Source organism: Photinus pyralis, unplaced genomic scaffold, assembly GCF_008802855.1.
Source record: "Photinus pyralis isolate 1611_PpyrPB1 unplaced genomic scaffold, Ppyr1.3 Ppyr1.4_LG2, whole genome shotgun sequence".
Classification (NCBI taxonomy): domain Eukaryota; kingdom Metazoa; phylum Arthropoda; class Insecta; order Coleoptera; family Lampyridae; genus Photinus; species Photinus pyralis.
Window position 1 is genome coordinate 11,977,957 of NW_022170403.1, and position 15,159 is coordinate 11,993,115.

The following is a 15,159-nucleotide window of genomic DNA, read 5'->3' on the forward strand; positions in this document are numbered from 1 at the left end:
TAGAAGACGTATCATAGGTCCCCTTTTTTTTAATGATACTATTACGGCAGAAAGATATCGCACACAAATATTGGATACCTTTTTAAATCAACTTCACGACGACGAAATAAGGGAAGGATATTTTCAACAGGATGGAGCTACAGCACATACTGCACGGGCTACACTCCAGTACTTGGAACAATTTTATGACAATCGTTTAATTAGCAAAGGATTATGGCCTCCTCGTTCGCCTGATCTAACTCCGTTAGATTTTTTCTTGTTTCCCACATTAAAAAACAACGTTTTTCGAAACCGTCTCCATACTCTTGATGAACTACGAGCAGCAATTATTGAGGAACTTGAAAGAATTTCACCTGAAACTCTGGAGAAAGTGTTTGACAATATGAAGCGTAGAGTGGAATTGTGCCGTGAACACAATGGTGGACATTTTGAGCAATTTTTATAGTTTAATTAATACAATTTTAATATCGTGACTGTGCTTAGTGCAAATATAAAATTTGTTGTAAAATGGAAGACTTATTTGTAAATTAAAAATAAATTATTACCCTTGGAGAGTGATTCTACATACACCACTGGAATTAGACAAATGATATTCTATTATTACCAACCTTTAAAATTTATTGTTTTGAGGGAAATTTAAACTGTCATCAGTTCTAATGAATCACCCGGTACCATGATTCATGAATGGAAACCTAACCCGATTTTTCCCAAATTATTTTTACGTTTATCTTCTATAGTGATCAAATAGCTTTGTTTTCTTGTTACCTATGAGCACAGATTAACTACAAATCTGTGCTTTTATGAACAATTACAAATTCAACGCGCTAGGCTAGTAAGCCTCTATCTATCTAAAGATATAATCTGCTGCGAAATCAGTACGTGCAGGCGAGACCGACCCATTGACGTTTTCCGCTTATCACCGTAAAAAAGTCAAAGGTTATGGATTAAACCTCGGATTAAACTATGATACTAGACATACAAATATGATTCTGTGCATAATAATTTATCTTGCTAAATGATAAGAAAATACTAAGAAAATGTGACACATTTCCTAAAGTTTAGTTTATGAGCAGTTCACAACACAAGCATCAGTTTTTTTCATCTATAAATTAGCATTGATGACCAATGTTGTGAATGATGTACCTACCTATCTAGAATCTAGATACTTGTATCTAGATAATTTAAAAGTATCTAGATACATATTAAGATCCTTTTCAAAATTTGTATCTGTATACAATTCAGATACTTTTTTTGTATCTAAGATTTTAGGTACATATTTTCTATTTTCTTTATTGTCCAATTCCATTAATCAATATTATAATGATGTATTAAAATTATATTTTCAAATGATAAAACGCTTTTTATTACTTGAGTTAACTGTTAACTGAGATAAGTTTACCCATTGAGTAATTCTTCACTCAACGGTTTACCGGCATCAAGCATGGAAAAAGTATCTGTATCTAGATCCTTTTTGTTTTTGGGTATCTGTTTTGGTATCTAGTTACAATTATTAAGTTGTATCTGTATCTTTAGCTCATTACCTAGATCCAAGAATGAAAGTATCTATTACAACACTGTTGATGAGTAGGGGATTGAATGAATAGGGCAAGTACCAAGTAGGTACCTACCGCGCGCTTACAAGTATATGTACGTATCTTAAATTCTTAACATTTCGTGGGACTTAATAGATACCTACATAATCTTATCTGAGGCCGCCCACATCAAAAGTTGGTATCTAAAAAACTAATTCGTGTTTGGTTTTTGAGTTCGACACTAAAAATGTCATGTTCCCAGAACAAAAAACTTAGAAGGGAAACGTAAACGGGAACAACTGAGTACAAATATAATTAGTTTGGAGAACATTCAATAGATGGCGCATATTTAGCGTGCTTGTTAAAGTTACTAAATCTAGTGACTTTAGTACGTGTCGCCATTATGACAGTTGAATTTTGAATTTTGATTGACAGCTTATTGTGCTTTAAGTATAATTACTATTCATTATTACAACGAATTATGCATATACAAATCGAAAACGTAAATGTTGTGTGACAAATTGTGAAGACGTTTCCCAAAAATGGAGCCCGAAGTTTTTATAGAATTGGTTTAGAACATAATGTGGAAGAAATTTACACAAAAGTTTTTGGTTTGTGAACGTCATTTTTCTGGTTGCGCTTTAGAACCTGGAACACGAAGAGGTTTAAAGCGTGTGGCAGTTCGCACATTATCTTTAGCAGGTAACACTAATTGAATTGTAATAAATTGCTACATATTTTGTTTTTAGAACGATCTTGAGAGCATCATAAAGTGTAGAGTTCCATGAAGTTGATCTTGTATCTTGTATATCCATATTAAATTAAATATAACTCCTTGATTGGATTAATTGGAGTTGTTACTTATAAAGTGGTCTGTACTCTTTGAAGCCCCTGACTGTTGAGGTGCATCGGCATTAAACTGAATTTATCTGGATCCCTAACAAACAAAATTGGACTTCACTGGCTGGATTCATTTACCTTTTAGGTTTCAGCTAGTCAAATCCAATGTTATTGTTACAGATCCGGAGAAATGCAGTATAATGCGGACGTAGCTTACATTTTAATATTTAAATTTGGCGCCATTCACGCAAAAGCTGCTGAGAACATACACGAGATGGCGCGTCATTTTTACATTACATTAGAGTTTCCATTCTAAGTTTGTTGTTCTATGGTCATGTTTAGTTTATAAAAATCGAGTTGCAAACCAGTTACGCGCGCAATTGTTTTGTGACCTCGACAATGTATTGGAGTGGGAAAGCGCACACGACGCCACTGGTTCTGAACCAGTCAGTCACATACAACCGTTCTTCGTCTGAATCTGACATAGTAAACGCAAACAGTCAACAAAGGCCTTAAAAACGAACACGTGCCGCACTAAATAACACTCTACTGATTGCACAATAGACGCAACTGATTCACAAGTCACAACCAGCCCCTCATAACACACCCGTTGCGGACAGAAATTTTGTTTCATCAGTTGCAACCCGGTTGTAGACGCAACTGGTTTCCAACTGTAGTCACACAATAGTCGCTCTGTGCTATTTCGGTAAAAAATGCGCTTTATTTGCACAAGAGTTGTGCACAATTTATACTTGTTTTTGTTTTACGTATTTTTAAGTAGTAATAGAAATGTTACTTTGTATCTATAAATAAAACCTATTTTTAATCAAGAATTATTTTGCTATCCTGAACTAAATTAACTATAGACGATTTGTTCTTATGTTATTATTATTATTATTATTATTTTTCTTACAACTGTACAATATATACAAAATTACAAAACTATATGATCATCAGCACTTTTGACCTTTTAACAAAAAGAATAAAAATAAACAAGTCACAACTTTCGCCATTCAACTCTCTTCTAGCTCTCTAGCTTAAACTGTGGTTTATTGAACTATTGTCCATGTAACATATCACGTCATTTATACACCAGTGATCTACAAACACTTGACATGTATTTTTTCCCAAATGCCACGAATAGTTGTGTAATATGATAGTTTTTAAAGCGATAATGAAGGCATTCCTAAGATTTGGTGTTACTCGGTTTGATTTCATTTGACTTATGGCATTACGGTAAATGTAGAATTTTGCGTACCTAACTAATCAAAAAATTGGATAAAATAACATGATTTGTGTTGCCCTGTAGTCCACAAATAACCCAATTCTGAGGAGTGAGGAGTCGGTAGAGAACGGTTCGGATCAATTTTTTTAATTAGCGACTGCACTAGCTCCCAAATAGTGATTACTTGCGGGCAATTAATAATCATGTGCCATATGTATCTGCATTTATAGTACGGCAATATTGGCAGTTATTGTTCGCGCGTAAGTTCGATCGAAACAGAAAACAGGGGTCTGCCAGTCTCCACGCTATATCCGCAACGTAGGCTGGCGTGATCTTATTAAAAAAACGTCTTCCAGTGAATCTTGAAATCAGCCCAAACATTCTCCAAGCCCTTGTGGGGATCACACTTAAAGAACAATGAAGTAATTTGAATTACCAGGGATTTGGGTTCACACCGACACCGCTGTGGATAGTTTGTAAACTATAGTCTATAGCGCGTTCGCACTTACAGATGCAGTATGGTGCTTATGGACATACAGTACATGCTTGCCAAACGTGACATTGACAGGGCAAGGAGATTATGTATTGTTTTAATACTTCAATTTAATCATATGTCAATTTGACATCAATGCGGTCAGAAACAAGGATAGTATTATCGAAGAATAACGCAAACTAGTAAGAGAGGCAATTAGTCCATAAGACCCCATACTGCATCTGCAGGTGCGAACGAGGTATAGCTAATAGGTAGTTATTTATGTATTAAGGGCATAATAGTGATGTTTATATTCTCGAGGGCGACGATGTTAAAAAGCTCGAGGGCCGATAGGCCCGAGAGTATAAACATCAGTTTATGCCCGTGGTACATACACAATTAATGTCTAAACAAATAGGTTTCTTCGTCAAAGTAAATATTCGTTTACAAAATAATTCATTATGTTTGATCAAGTATGCGTGGTTCGAATTTGTTAATGTGATTGAAGCATAATTTTAAATAATTCAATTCATCGTGAATGAGGAAGTAGTTCCAGAAACTATTTGAAATAAGGCCAATCTTGTGATTTAGTAGGTATACTTTGTTTCACTGGTGCTGAACCTGACGTCATAGATGCGATTCTCTCTTCATTACATTTAAATCGATTGAGACAAAAAAATTACGTCATTAACGTAAGTCGTGACAAATAAACCAATTATTGATCTGTCAATAATATCAATCCGTCAAACGATTTTCGTTAGATTTCCAGTGTTTTGAGACTTCCTCCATATCACTGCGAGTATAATCCAATCGAAATGGTATGGTCAGAATGCAAACGGCATTACGATGCAAGGATCGGTTCAATTCAGCCTGTCACACACAGTGCCGTTTTGTCTTTATGGAATGAGGCACTGCACAAAGTAACCTCTTTATATGCTGTTTTGTGAAACAGTACTTAATAACTTTAATGTTTAGGTTACACCGGAAAAATGGAAAAGATATTTTGATCATACAAGAGGCATTATAAACCAGGCCTGGGAACGGGAACAACATATTGATACATCAGACATCTTACCTGTGATTGTCAACTTGGACGAATCTGATAGTGACGAAGATTATTATGGTGATTATATTCATGAGACAGAAGAGAATGAGCGTGTTTAAGAATATTATTTTGGGCCGTTTATACATATATACTTGTGGTGTAGTGTCGTTTTTTCTTTTGTACATACGATTTGAATATGAACATTTGAGTTTTTTCAGGAATAAATATCTTCACTACCTGTTTTCTCTCACAATTGCGTTTTTTTTAAATAAATTGGATCAGAAGATATTCAAGATCCTTTTATGCGAATATCTCGAGTGTGTGGCAAAAGAACAGAAACTGTATGTATGCTTGTTATTTCAATGAGCCTGTGGTACGAGTATAATGCCTACGCTTTATCTCAAATTTGTAAGATATATAAATGCGAAAGGCCTACCGACAAACCATGGCCTATACGACTTCTGCAAATGGCTAGTTAAGGATCATTAAAATTCGCGCAACTTAACCTGTTCTGTCCGTTAGCCACCCTGAAAGACCCCTTGGTGTGAAGAGTACATCCTATTCCACTCCTTTCCGGTTCCTCAAATCATTTCTCAATAAGTGTACAGGTTTAGACTAGGTCCAAATAAACACATGAACTTAATTTCACATCAACATTATGTAAACAAAATATTAATTTACGAACTGCCTAAAGACAAACTTTAAGTTACAAATGTTCCTATGCGTTTTCTGTAACCATCATACACTTCATCTCAAAGAGTTTCTGATGCTCTGGCAGTATCCATTTCGACTGTCGGTGCAAAGAATCGGTTACATGAGGTGATTACAAACGGTGGAAAAAGTTTCATCTCGAGTTTAATTCATACCAACGGAGTTCCTCTACATAAAATACATGACCATTTAGCCATTATAAAACTTGGGGACAGGAAAAAACCTATCAGGACCAGATGCCTTACAAGTGATTGTCAACTTGGACGGTCTGATAATAATGAACGATAGTGACACCTTAATAAATAAGTTGAAACGTCAATGTGACAATATGTAAACCAACTACTAATTTACGACCTGCCTTAATTTTGCTATGACGTCAGATAGTGTGACGAAAGGTTCAGCACCCTTGAAACAAAGTATATTGACAATTAATAATTGACGTTTCTAATGACCTGCAAATATTTGTTCGTTTTGTCAAAGTATACTGTGTGTTACTATGGTGATACTTAGTAGGGCATAAAGTGGTACTTTATGCCCGCGTATCACAGATATAAAATGTGCTATGATAGGTTAGTAAGACCATTGAATAATAAATCTTTATTATTCAATGGTAAGACATAAAATTTTTATGTTTTACCATTTATTCAATGGTCTTACAAATAGTTTTCTTCGTCAAAGTAAATATTCGTTTACTATAAATAATTCATTATGTTTCGAATTTGTTAATGTGATTGAAACCATCCAAACGTGGAACGTAATTTTAAATAATTCAATTCATCGTGAATGAGGAAGAAGTTCCAGAAACTATTCGAAATAAGGCCATTCATATGATTTAGTAGGTATTGACAATTAATAATTGACCTTTCTAATTTTCAGTGACCTGCAAATATTTGTTTGTTTTGTATAAATGAGTTACTATGGATGCTTAGGTAATGCATAATAGACATAATAGTTATTTATATAATTTTCTGGTAGTTTGTACAACCTACTTTGGCGATGCGATAAACTACCTGAATAGTATACAAACCAACCCACCAATATTCGTAGCTATTTTAGCGAAACGATGATTTCCCATCAAAATACCTATAATCACACGTTTGGATAGTTTACATACTATCCAGTCCAGCTAGTCTATAAACTAACCAAGTAACACTTTATCCGTAACATAGGTATATAAAATGTTAAAATCAATGCCCAGAGTGAGAGACTACAAGTTTCGTGTAGTACATATGTACTATGTAGAATATAGTACCGTGAATGCGTACTTGTGTTTGTGAACCTACCTTTTGAGTATGACGATATCTTTGAATGAATGTTGCCATTGGGAATCTCCCAATCGCCCGATTCCGAGTTTTAGGGAATTACGTAAGGATTTCCTTGATAATTTTAATTACGAAAATGTGTATCTTTGTTAAAACGAGAGAGTAGTATTCCACTTGGTAACATGTTTATATAAATGTCTTTAATAAATTAAGTGCTTACTTTGAAATATTTTAGTTTGGCATCTGCTCTTCCCAATGGCAAAACGGTTTTTGCACAAATTGAGATGTGTGGCCCTTACAAACTACCAACAGAAGATAACATTTTCGGTGAAAGCCCGTATAGTTGACACCGCCAGATATGGTCCTTTAGATGCATTGTACGAAAAAATCGATAAAGGAGAACTGCTGCCCGATCCTATTCAAGTAAAAGTGTGTGAAGTGTTGCAGCGTGTTTATGACGACATTGAAGAATATAACCCGGCTGATAATGGTATATTTAGTCGATTATTTGGAAGTAAGCGCAAGATTCCCAAAGGTCTCTACATACATGGAGCTGTGGGTGGAGGAAAAACTATGTTAATGGATATCTTTCATAATTGTTGTGATTTTGATAGAAAAAGTCGTATACACTTTCATTCGTTTATGGTGGACGTACATCAAAAAATTCACGAGACCAAACAGATGACTGCAACAAATACCTCCAAATCTCGATTTGACCCAATACCTCCTGTGGCCGATCGAATCAGTAACAAATCGTGGTTAATTTGTTTTGACGAATTTCAAGTTACCGATATAGCTGACGCTATGATTTTAAAAAGGTTGTTTACGCAACTTTTTGAAGATGGAGTCGTTGTTATCGCAACAAGTAATCGATCACCTGATGACTTGTATAAGAATGGTTTACAGAGATCAAATTTTGTGCCTTTTATAAAAGTTTTAAAGGATCATTGTACAGTCATTAATTTGGATTCTGGAATTGATTATAGACAAAAGGGTGTTGTAGGAGACCAGCGTTATTTTGTCAAGTCTGAGCATGAACAAGATGATCCTTTAGATTTTATTTTCAAATACTTAACATCGAAAGAAAATGATACAGTGAGACCAAAAACGTTTACAATCCTTGGAAGAGATGTAACATTTAGGAAGGCCTGTGGTGGCGTATTAGATACTACTTTCGAAGAACTATGTGATAGACCACTTGGTGCAAATGATTATATTCATCTAACCCAATTTTTCCACACTATTATTATTCGCGATGTGCCTCAACTAAATCTTAAGCTGAAATCGCAGGCGAGACGATTTATTACACTTATAGATGCACTTTACAACCACAAAACGCGTATTGTGATATCATCGGATGTTCCTTTAAACCAATTATTTTCCCCTGAAAAAACTGAAGATGATGACGATACTCGCATTCTAATGGATGACCTAAAAATTGAAAAAACACAAGCTGATGCTTCGGCAAGTATTTTTACGGGAGACGAGGAAATTTTTGCTTTTGATAGAACACTTTCAAGATTATCTGAGATGCAAACTCAGGAGTATTGGGATAAATTCGGCAAGCCATAGTTACTTAAATTGGCGTGTATTCTTTTCGGCATAGTATTATTTTAAATTTGTACATACATAATTTATTTGTTTTGATTAACTGAGAGAATTTTAACTAATCTGGAGCTCTATTTTTATAGGTAGGTACTTAAAATAAAGTTACCCGTTTTGTTGTTATTTCTTTTTTATTACAAATTAATGTGAAAATTAGATGGGGCAATTATATAGTTTATAGATCTACATGTTTAAGACGTTTTCAAGGTGAAAATAATCAATCCATATTTGAGCAGAAAAAAATTTTGGGGCTGATGTTATTCCAAATGGTAAACGAAATAAAAATCTTCAGAATGGTGTAATAAATGTTCTTGACACAGCAGTATTTAGTGAAATTTTTATCTGGCCTGGCCAAAACTTAAGACTCCGCATCCAATGGCTCAAGGTTTCTTCAACATCTGGTAATATGATTATTAGGCATTTTACATTCTTATTCAAATCGGTATAGTTTACCCCTTTGGTTTACACATAGTTGTAAACTATCGTTTTGCGTAATGAGGGGGGCAATTATACAGGGTGGTGAGTTGCGTAACGCATCATAGGGATTTCAATGTAATAGCGTTTTCGATTGGCAAACTCGTGCTGCACGAGTGCAATTTTTACGTTCTATTGGTAATTTTAGGGCAATTTTCTGTGTTCCATTGGCAAATGTGATGCAACAGTTACGCACTCAGTGCAAATTTCGACGCACGAGGTCCGAGAGCTCGTGGAGCTGCTATAGTTAACAAATTTTCAAAACAAACGTGCGACAATTTGAATTTGTTTCTTGCGTTGGGAGAGTTTTTTGTCGTCATCTAGCGATAGCGAAGATGATGAACTAGCCATAACTTCTATTTTACAAAAACTTGCACTTACTCATTAAACTGAACGCCAAAAAAAATTGGTCTTTTACAGGAATTTCCAATTTATATTCCTCATCGTTTGTTCATTTAGAACAGGATTTATACGCCAGCCCAAATTTAGGAACGTTCGCAAGCGCGGTTTAGACGCTACGATCTTGGCTTCGATAAATCGTAACGATCTGATTGTCCAATTTATCGTTCAATAAATCGAAAGAGTGCGTACTGTTTACATGTAACGATTTCTTATTCCAATCTCATTGTCCTTCACGGTTTAATACAGTTTTTATTTTTTTACTTTTCAACTTGTCTTTTGGTTCTGTCCACTAATATAAATTATACTCGCATTTTATTTCTTACATTGCTTGCTTACAATAGAATCTTAATCTCGATTATGATTTCTGACTAGCCATGTGTCGCCAAATATTTTTTTTGGGTGGCCAAACTTGATCGCCACTCGCCAAATGTAAAACGTGTGCGCTAGAGACAGTCCAAGTAGCCCAAATGGATACAAAAATGGTTCACGTCGGCAACATTAATCACAAATCGTAGCGATAAATCGCTGTTATTGTTTACACGTTCCAATTTATCGCTACGATTCGCAGAAATTGAAGCCGGCCGCCATCAACCATCCAATCCAATCCAATTCCAATAAATCGCTACAATCCTCTGTTCACACGCAACGATAAATCGTAACGATTCGATCGTAACGATAAATTGTTACAATTTATCGTAGCGTCTAAACCGCGCTTAGGTAACAAGGAAGAATTCAAGTCAAGGATCCCCAGACGAATTTACATTGTGTAAGTTTGCTGGGTGTGCAGTTACTTACCCTATCTGTACATTGTTTATCATAAATAATACTGAAATCGTTTGTCATTTTTTAGAATAGAGATTTGTCGATTACCTAAATCTAAAATGAGGTTATGGACAAATGACAACAAATATTTACGAATGTTTATGTTCCATTGAGAGCAATTTTCACATGGATTTCTTCAGTTTCTCGTGCAACACTCGTGCAGTACGAGTTTTGCCAATCGAAAACGCTATTAAAATTTATAACATGCGATTATTGGCTCCCCAAATTATTTTAGAGCTAAAATGTATAGATTTTTGTAGAAAAAATTTTTTTACTCCAATCAACCGTATTAGTTTTCAATTTTTTTCAGGGACGTAGCAACAGGAGGTGCAACTGGTGCGACGCACCAGGGCCCGGGCGCCGAAGGGGCCCGGCCCGGCGTTTACTTTGTTTAAACTATTTCTATGTTACTGTTACATATCGAATGAAAGGTATAATGTTAAAACAAGAAATTACTAGAAAATATGGGGTACAGAAGGATTTTAAGAAATTGGTTATTATTGTACTTATTCTGTTAAAATGTAAATTTAGCAATATATCGGCAGACCTTCATGAATCATAATCCTTCCTTTAGGAGATAAGCGCACTGTGGTAGGGACCGACTCTAAGAATTCATTTTAATCCCTTTATAACACGTCCATCACGTTTAAGCAAATTTACCAGTAAAAAGTGTTATATGATGCCTCATGCCGATGCCGGATGCGGCATTCTTGATGTTAATAATTTTAGTTCAGTAACCATAAATCATATTCGTTCGTTTGTTTTGCTACCTACGCGTATTTTAAAGAACATTTCTTTTCTTGCACTTGCATGGCAGTTTTACTTTACCCTTCGCTTCGAAGTTATTTTAAATTGTGTTTCTAAGGTTTTAAAATTAATAGCATATTACGCACCGAGTGCGAAAGTAGGTTATTTTTCGAAGAATTTTAATTAATGATGATTATATTCTAAGAAAAATAACCTTTCGTCGAGGTTCGTATACGATTTTATTCACGATCATCATTATAATCATTCCATTATCAAAAATAAAATAATTCACTAAATTTATACGTAGTATATTCATCTTATGCGCCATCTGCAATATTATTGCCCTACATAAAATGTTGTCGGTAATACAGATTTGGAAAATTACCTAATTAATATTCATATTAATTTAACATGCATGTTAAAAAATGGCCCATACTAAAGAATTTCAATGTACATCCCCTCAAATAAGGGAAGTTGAGTGTAGTAAAAAATTTACTCCCCGAATGAATTTTTGAAGAGAATGAACAATGGTGGGCAGGAAAGGGTATAGGTAAAACTTCCTGTTTTACTTGCTTATTTTAAAGGTAAAGAAATCATCCACATTATGAACGATCAAATAATGTTGTGATCCACATTCAAACCTAATGCCTAATGACCATGTCAGTTTTATTATTCTAAAATGTACCCACAGCGATCTTTTATGATTACAGATTTAGACTGGGTTACAATATTAGTATTATAATCTGTGTAGATGTCAATAAGGAAAGATTTATTCTCCAGATCCAATCAGGTAGTCACTAAACACCTGTTCCAATACGATAGCCCTAAAAAATAGCATTATCTATTTCTAAAAGGTGACAAATTACCTACATTTAATTACCGGACATTGTTTTGGCATCTCATCGTTACAATATTAGCAAGTGCTGGTGGAGTCTTCAACTTAAAACAGTTCGGTGGCTGTAGATCGGCTGCAGTAGCAGAAGGTTTCGTCGCCCATTCAGTGGCTCATTCGCTTTACGGGCACGCGAAAATAACAAAGTATGGCAGTATCCTCTTCAGGTAGTGCTACGACGTCTCCGATATGCAACATTATGATGCCATAAATTGTCATCCCTTGCTCTTCTCATGGGTCGCAAGCGCAACCCAATGTTTCCATGTCTTATAGACAAGAATTGAACTTTTCCACCCAGAAATTTAAACAGTAATGGGCTCTCTAAAGTAACAATCAATTTCATTAAACTCAAGTTCGAGTGTTATACACTTACCGATCCTTCAATAATTAACGGTTTCTTTTTGCTTTTGTTTTTACTTAACCATTTAGCACCGCGCTCGTTTAGTTTTAGGTTACGTGAAACAAACCATCATCTCCGTAATCTGGCTAAAGTTAATCACAACTCCTACTTGTGTTTACTTAGGTCCGCATTTACTTATTTCACTTTTTCGCGTTTGGTCGTTCATTTGCAATTTAGAACAAAAAAGCACACAGCTTAAAATAATCCATATTACTCATTATAAGAATAGAATTGTTTTTAAAATGCGGTTTTGAACAATTTGCATCTAAATCAGCTGTCATCTGTGTCAGACAGTTACGATGAGAGCGCCATCCATTAGGATATTAGCAACTAAATCGAGGTAGGTAATGAAATATTACTAACCTCGAATCGAACATTACTAACCTCGAGAATCTACTTTCCTCCCTCCTGGAAAAATAAGTGTTGTAAAACACAACTTCCTTATCCTTCAAAATGACAATTATGAGACTGATTACAATATGATCGTGAATAAAAGTTATTACGTAAAATAATTTTGTCAATTTTGTGTTAAATGAATAAATAAACTTCAATACCCATTACGATTAATAATTATCATTACTTTCTTTGGCTTTTACAGTGCCAGTGAAAGAGTAATTGTATTAGTGCATGATGACCTACTAATCGTCATCATAATCACATATAAGTAACAATGAGCCACTATAAACATCTGTCTGGAGCTGAGAAGCGAAAAGGCAAAGAAATTGAAAATCGCAAAAAAGAAAAATTACCCAAATTGACATCGTTTTTTCATTCTGTGGAAAATCATCCTAAACCTGAACCTCAAGAGAAAGAAAAAAATAATGATAACTCTCCACCATCATCGGCCTCTTCAACATCGACAGCGACACCAAGCACATCAAGGAGTATGGAAGATAAAGTTCAAATAGCCGACATTAACGCAATTTCATCGTCTTCTATCGATTTGTGTGATTCAACAGTGTCTAACCTTAGGACCGAAAAATCCAATTTTAGTAATGTTCTAAGCGATTCTGATAAGAGATTTATTAATGATGCAGTGGGGCCCGTATGTTTGGTGTTGCACCAGGGCCCGTTCCTAAGTTGTTACGTCCCTGATTTTTTTCATATAGACGGAAAATTGGAAAAATAAAACCCGCAACTTTTTTAATAATCTGTGATGCCATGGAATTTTCTAAAATAAAAAGATATCCAGTTATCAATTAGCAGCAGTTCAAAATGGATTTTATCATTTATGTCTTTTGTATTTGGTCTATGGTCTTACTAACATAACATAGCACATTTTATATCTGTGATACGCGGGCATAAAGAACCACTTTATGCCCTAGAGGGCAACTATGGATACACAACAAACAAATATTTGCAGGTCATTGAAAATTAGAAACGTCAATTATTAATTGTCAATACCTACTAAATCACATGATTGGCCTTATTTCGAATAGTTTCTGGAACTTCTTCCTCATTCACGATGAATTGAATTATGTATTTAAAATTACGTTTTTTCACTCGCGAGAGTGAAAGTCTGTTTCTATGACCACAAAATAGGGACTGAAATGGCAAATTATTCCCTAGGGAAATAATAATAATGAAAACTCCCTGATGCTTATATAATCATTTATTAACACAACTCAAAAAGGTACATTGTTTATATTTAAATTAAACGTGATATTCTCGCATTTTGAGAAATTAATTGGTGGTATTGATCAACATATTTGAATCAGAAGAACTGGTTTCTGGTATGACATTGCAGATATTAGAACTACAACTATCCCCTTGATTAATCCGATTAGCAATATTAATTTTATTGGCGATAGAGTTTTCAATATAACTTTCCGCAACAGTTGTAATTTCCACCCACCGTGCCGCTTTATAGTGGTAATATCAGCACCCGCGTCCGCTAATAGGGTAGTGGACGATCGGCGCAGACAGTGTCCCGTATATAGTTGGGGGTTTGGTAACTTTAAGAAACTTGCAATCGTTGATGGTACTTTGCCAAGCGTATTCTTGCCAACAGGCTGAGTCGTACATTTTCCATTCTTGTAAAAAATGAAAAATCGTTGATGTTGTATTGTTTCAGGTCTTAGTGCTGCGTACTTGCGAATTAAATGAAGAAAATCTGTACCATCTATGTTTCCTGTTATTACGAAGGTTCTAGATGTCTTGTTTTTGGTAAATGGTAACGTAATTATGAAGGAAGATCCCATATCGTTAACGTTATGCGTGGTTAGATTAACCAATTCGTCAGTGCGACATGCACCACTTATTCCGAAGATTAACACAACCTAATGCAACATTGTTAGTACGAGTATGTTTTTTAAAGGCCTAATCTATTTTACCTTTCGCATTAGATGGGCATCATCGTCAGCTTCAGACAAAAATGTTTTCACCTCTTCTCTGTTTAATATCTTTGATTTTTTGGGAGCATACCCATCTGAATTTCTTTTTAGAAATGATACCAGTTTGCGGAATTTACTGATATCGATGTTGTCATATATGAGCATGCAAGACCTCACCATAGAATATTGCGCCCACACCGTGGAACACTTATAATTTTTAGCCTTTTCGCTAAAATAAACCAACATGACATTTTCGGAAAAAGTCTTCACACTTTTTTGTAGGCACCAATCTTTAAAACTGTGGTATGCTGCTTCATACAATTTTTTGGACCTCGCGGGCAGTAAATTGGTAACAGTAGCGTTAGCAGCTTCAGTAATCTCAAAAGGTTCTTCGGAA

General features: G+C 35.0%; 1 protein-coding gene and 1 long non-coding RNA gene across 2 annotated transcripts; one reads left to right on the forward strand and one right to left on the reverse strand.

The window, feature by feature from the left end:
• Positions 1-7,103: 7,103 nt before the first annotated feature.
• Positions 7,104-8,815, forward strand: LOC116164291 (putative ATPase N2B). Its single transcript, XM_031478441.1, has 2 exons — positions 7,104-7,264; positions 7,323-8,815. The coding sequence occupies exon 2, from the start codon at positions 7,343-7,345 to the stop codon at positions 8,657-8,659; it is 1,317 nt and encodes a 438-aa protein (XP_031334301.1). The 5' UTR covers positions 7,104-7,264; positions 7,323-7,342; the 3' UTR covers positions 8,660-8,815.
• Positions 8,816-11,779: 2,964 nt separating this feature from the next.
• On the reverse strand, positions 11,780-12,063 carry LOC116164763. Its single transcript, XR_004143985.1, has 2 exons — positions 12,008-12,063; positions 11,780-11,961 (listed from the first exon to the last, which is right to left on the reverse strand). It is a non-coding gene; the product is annotated as an uncharacterized LOC116164763 (long non-coding RNA).
• Between the last annotated feature and the right edge of the window lie 3,096 nt (positions 12,064-15,159).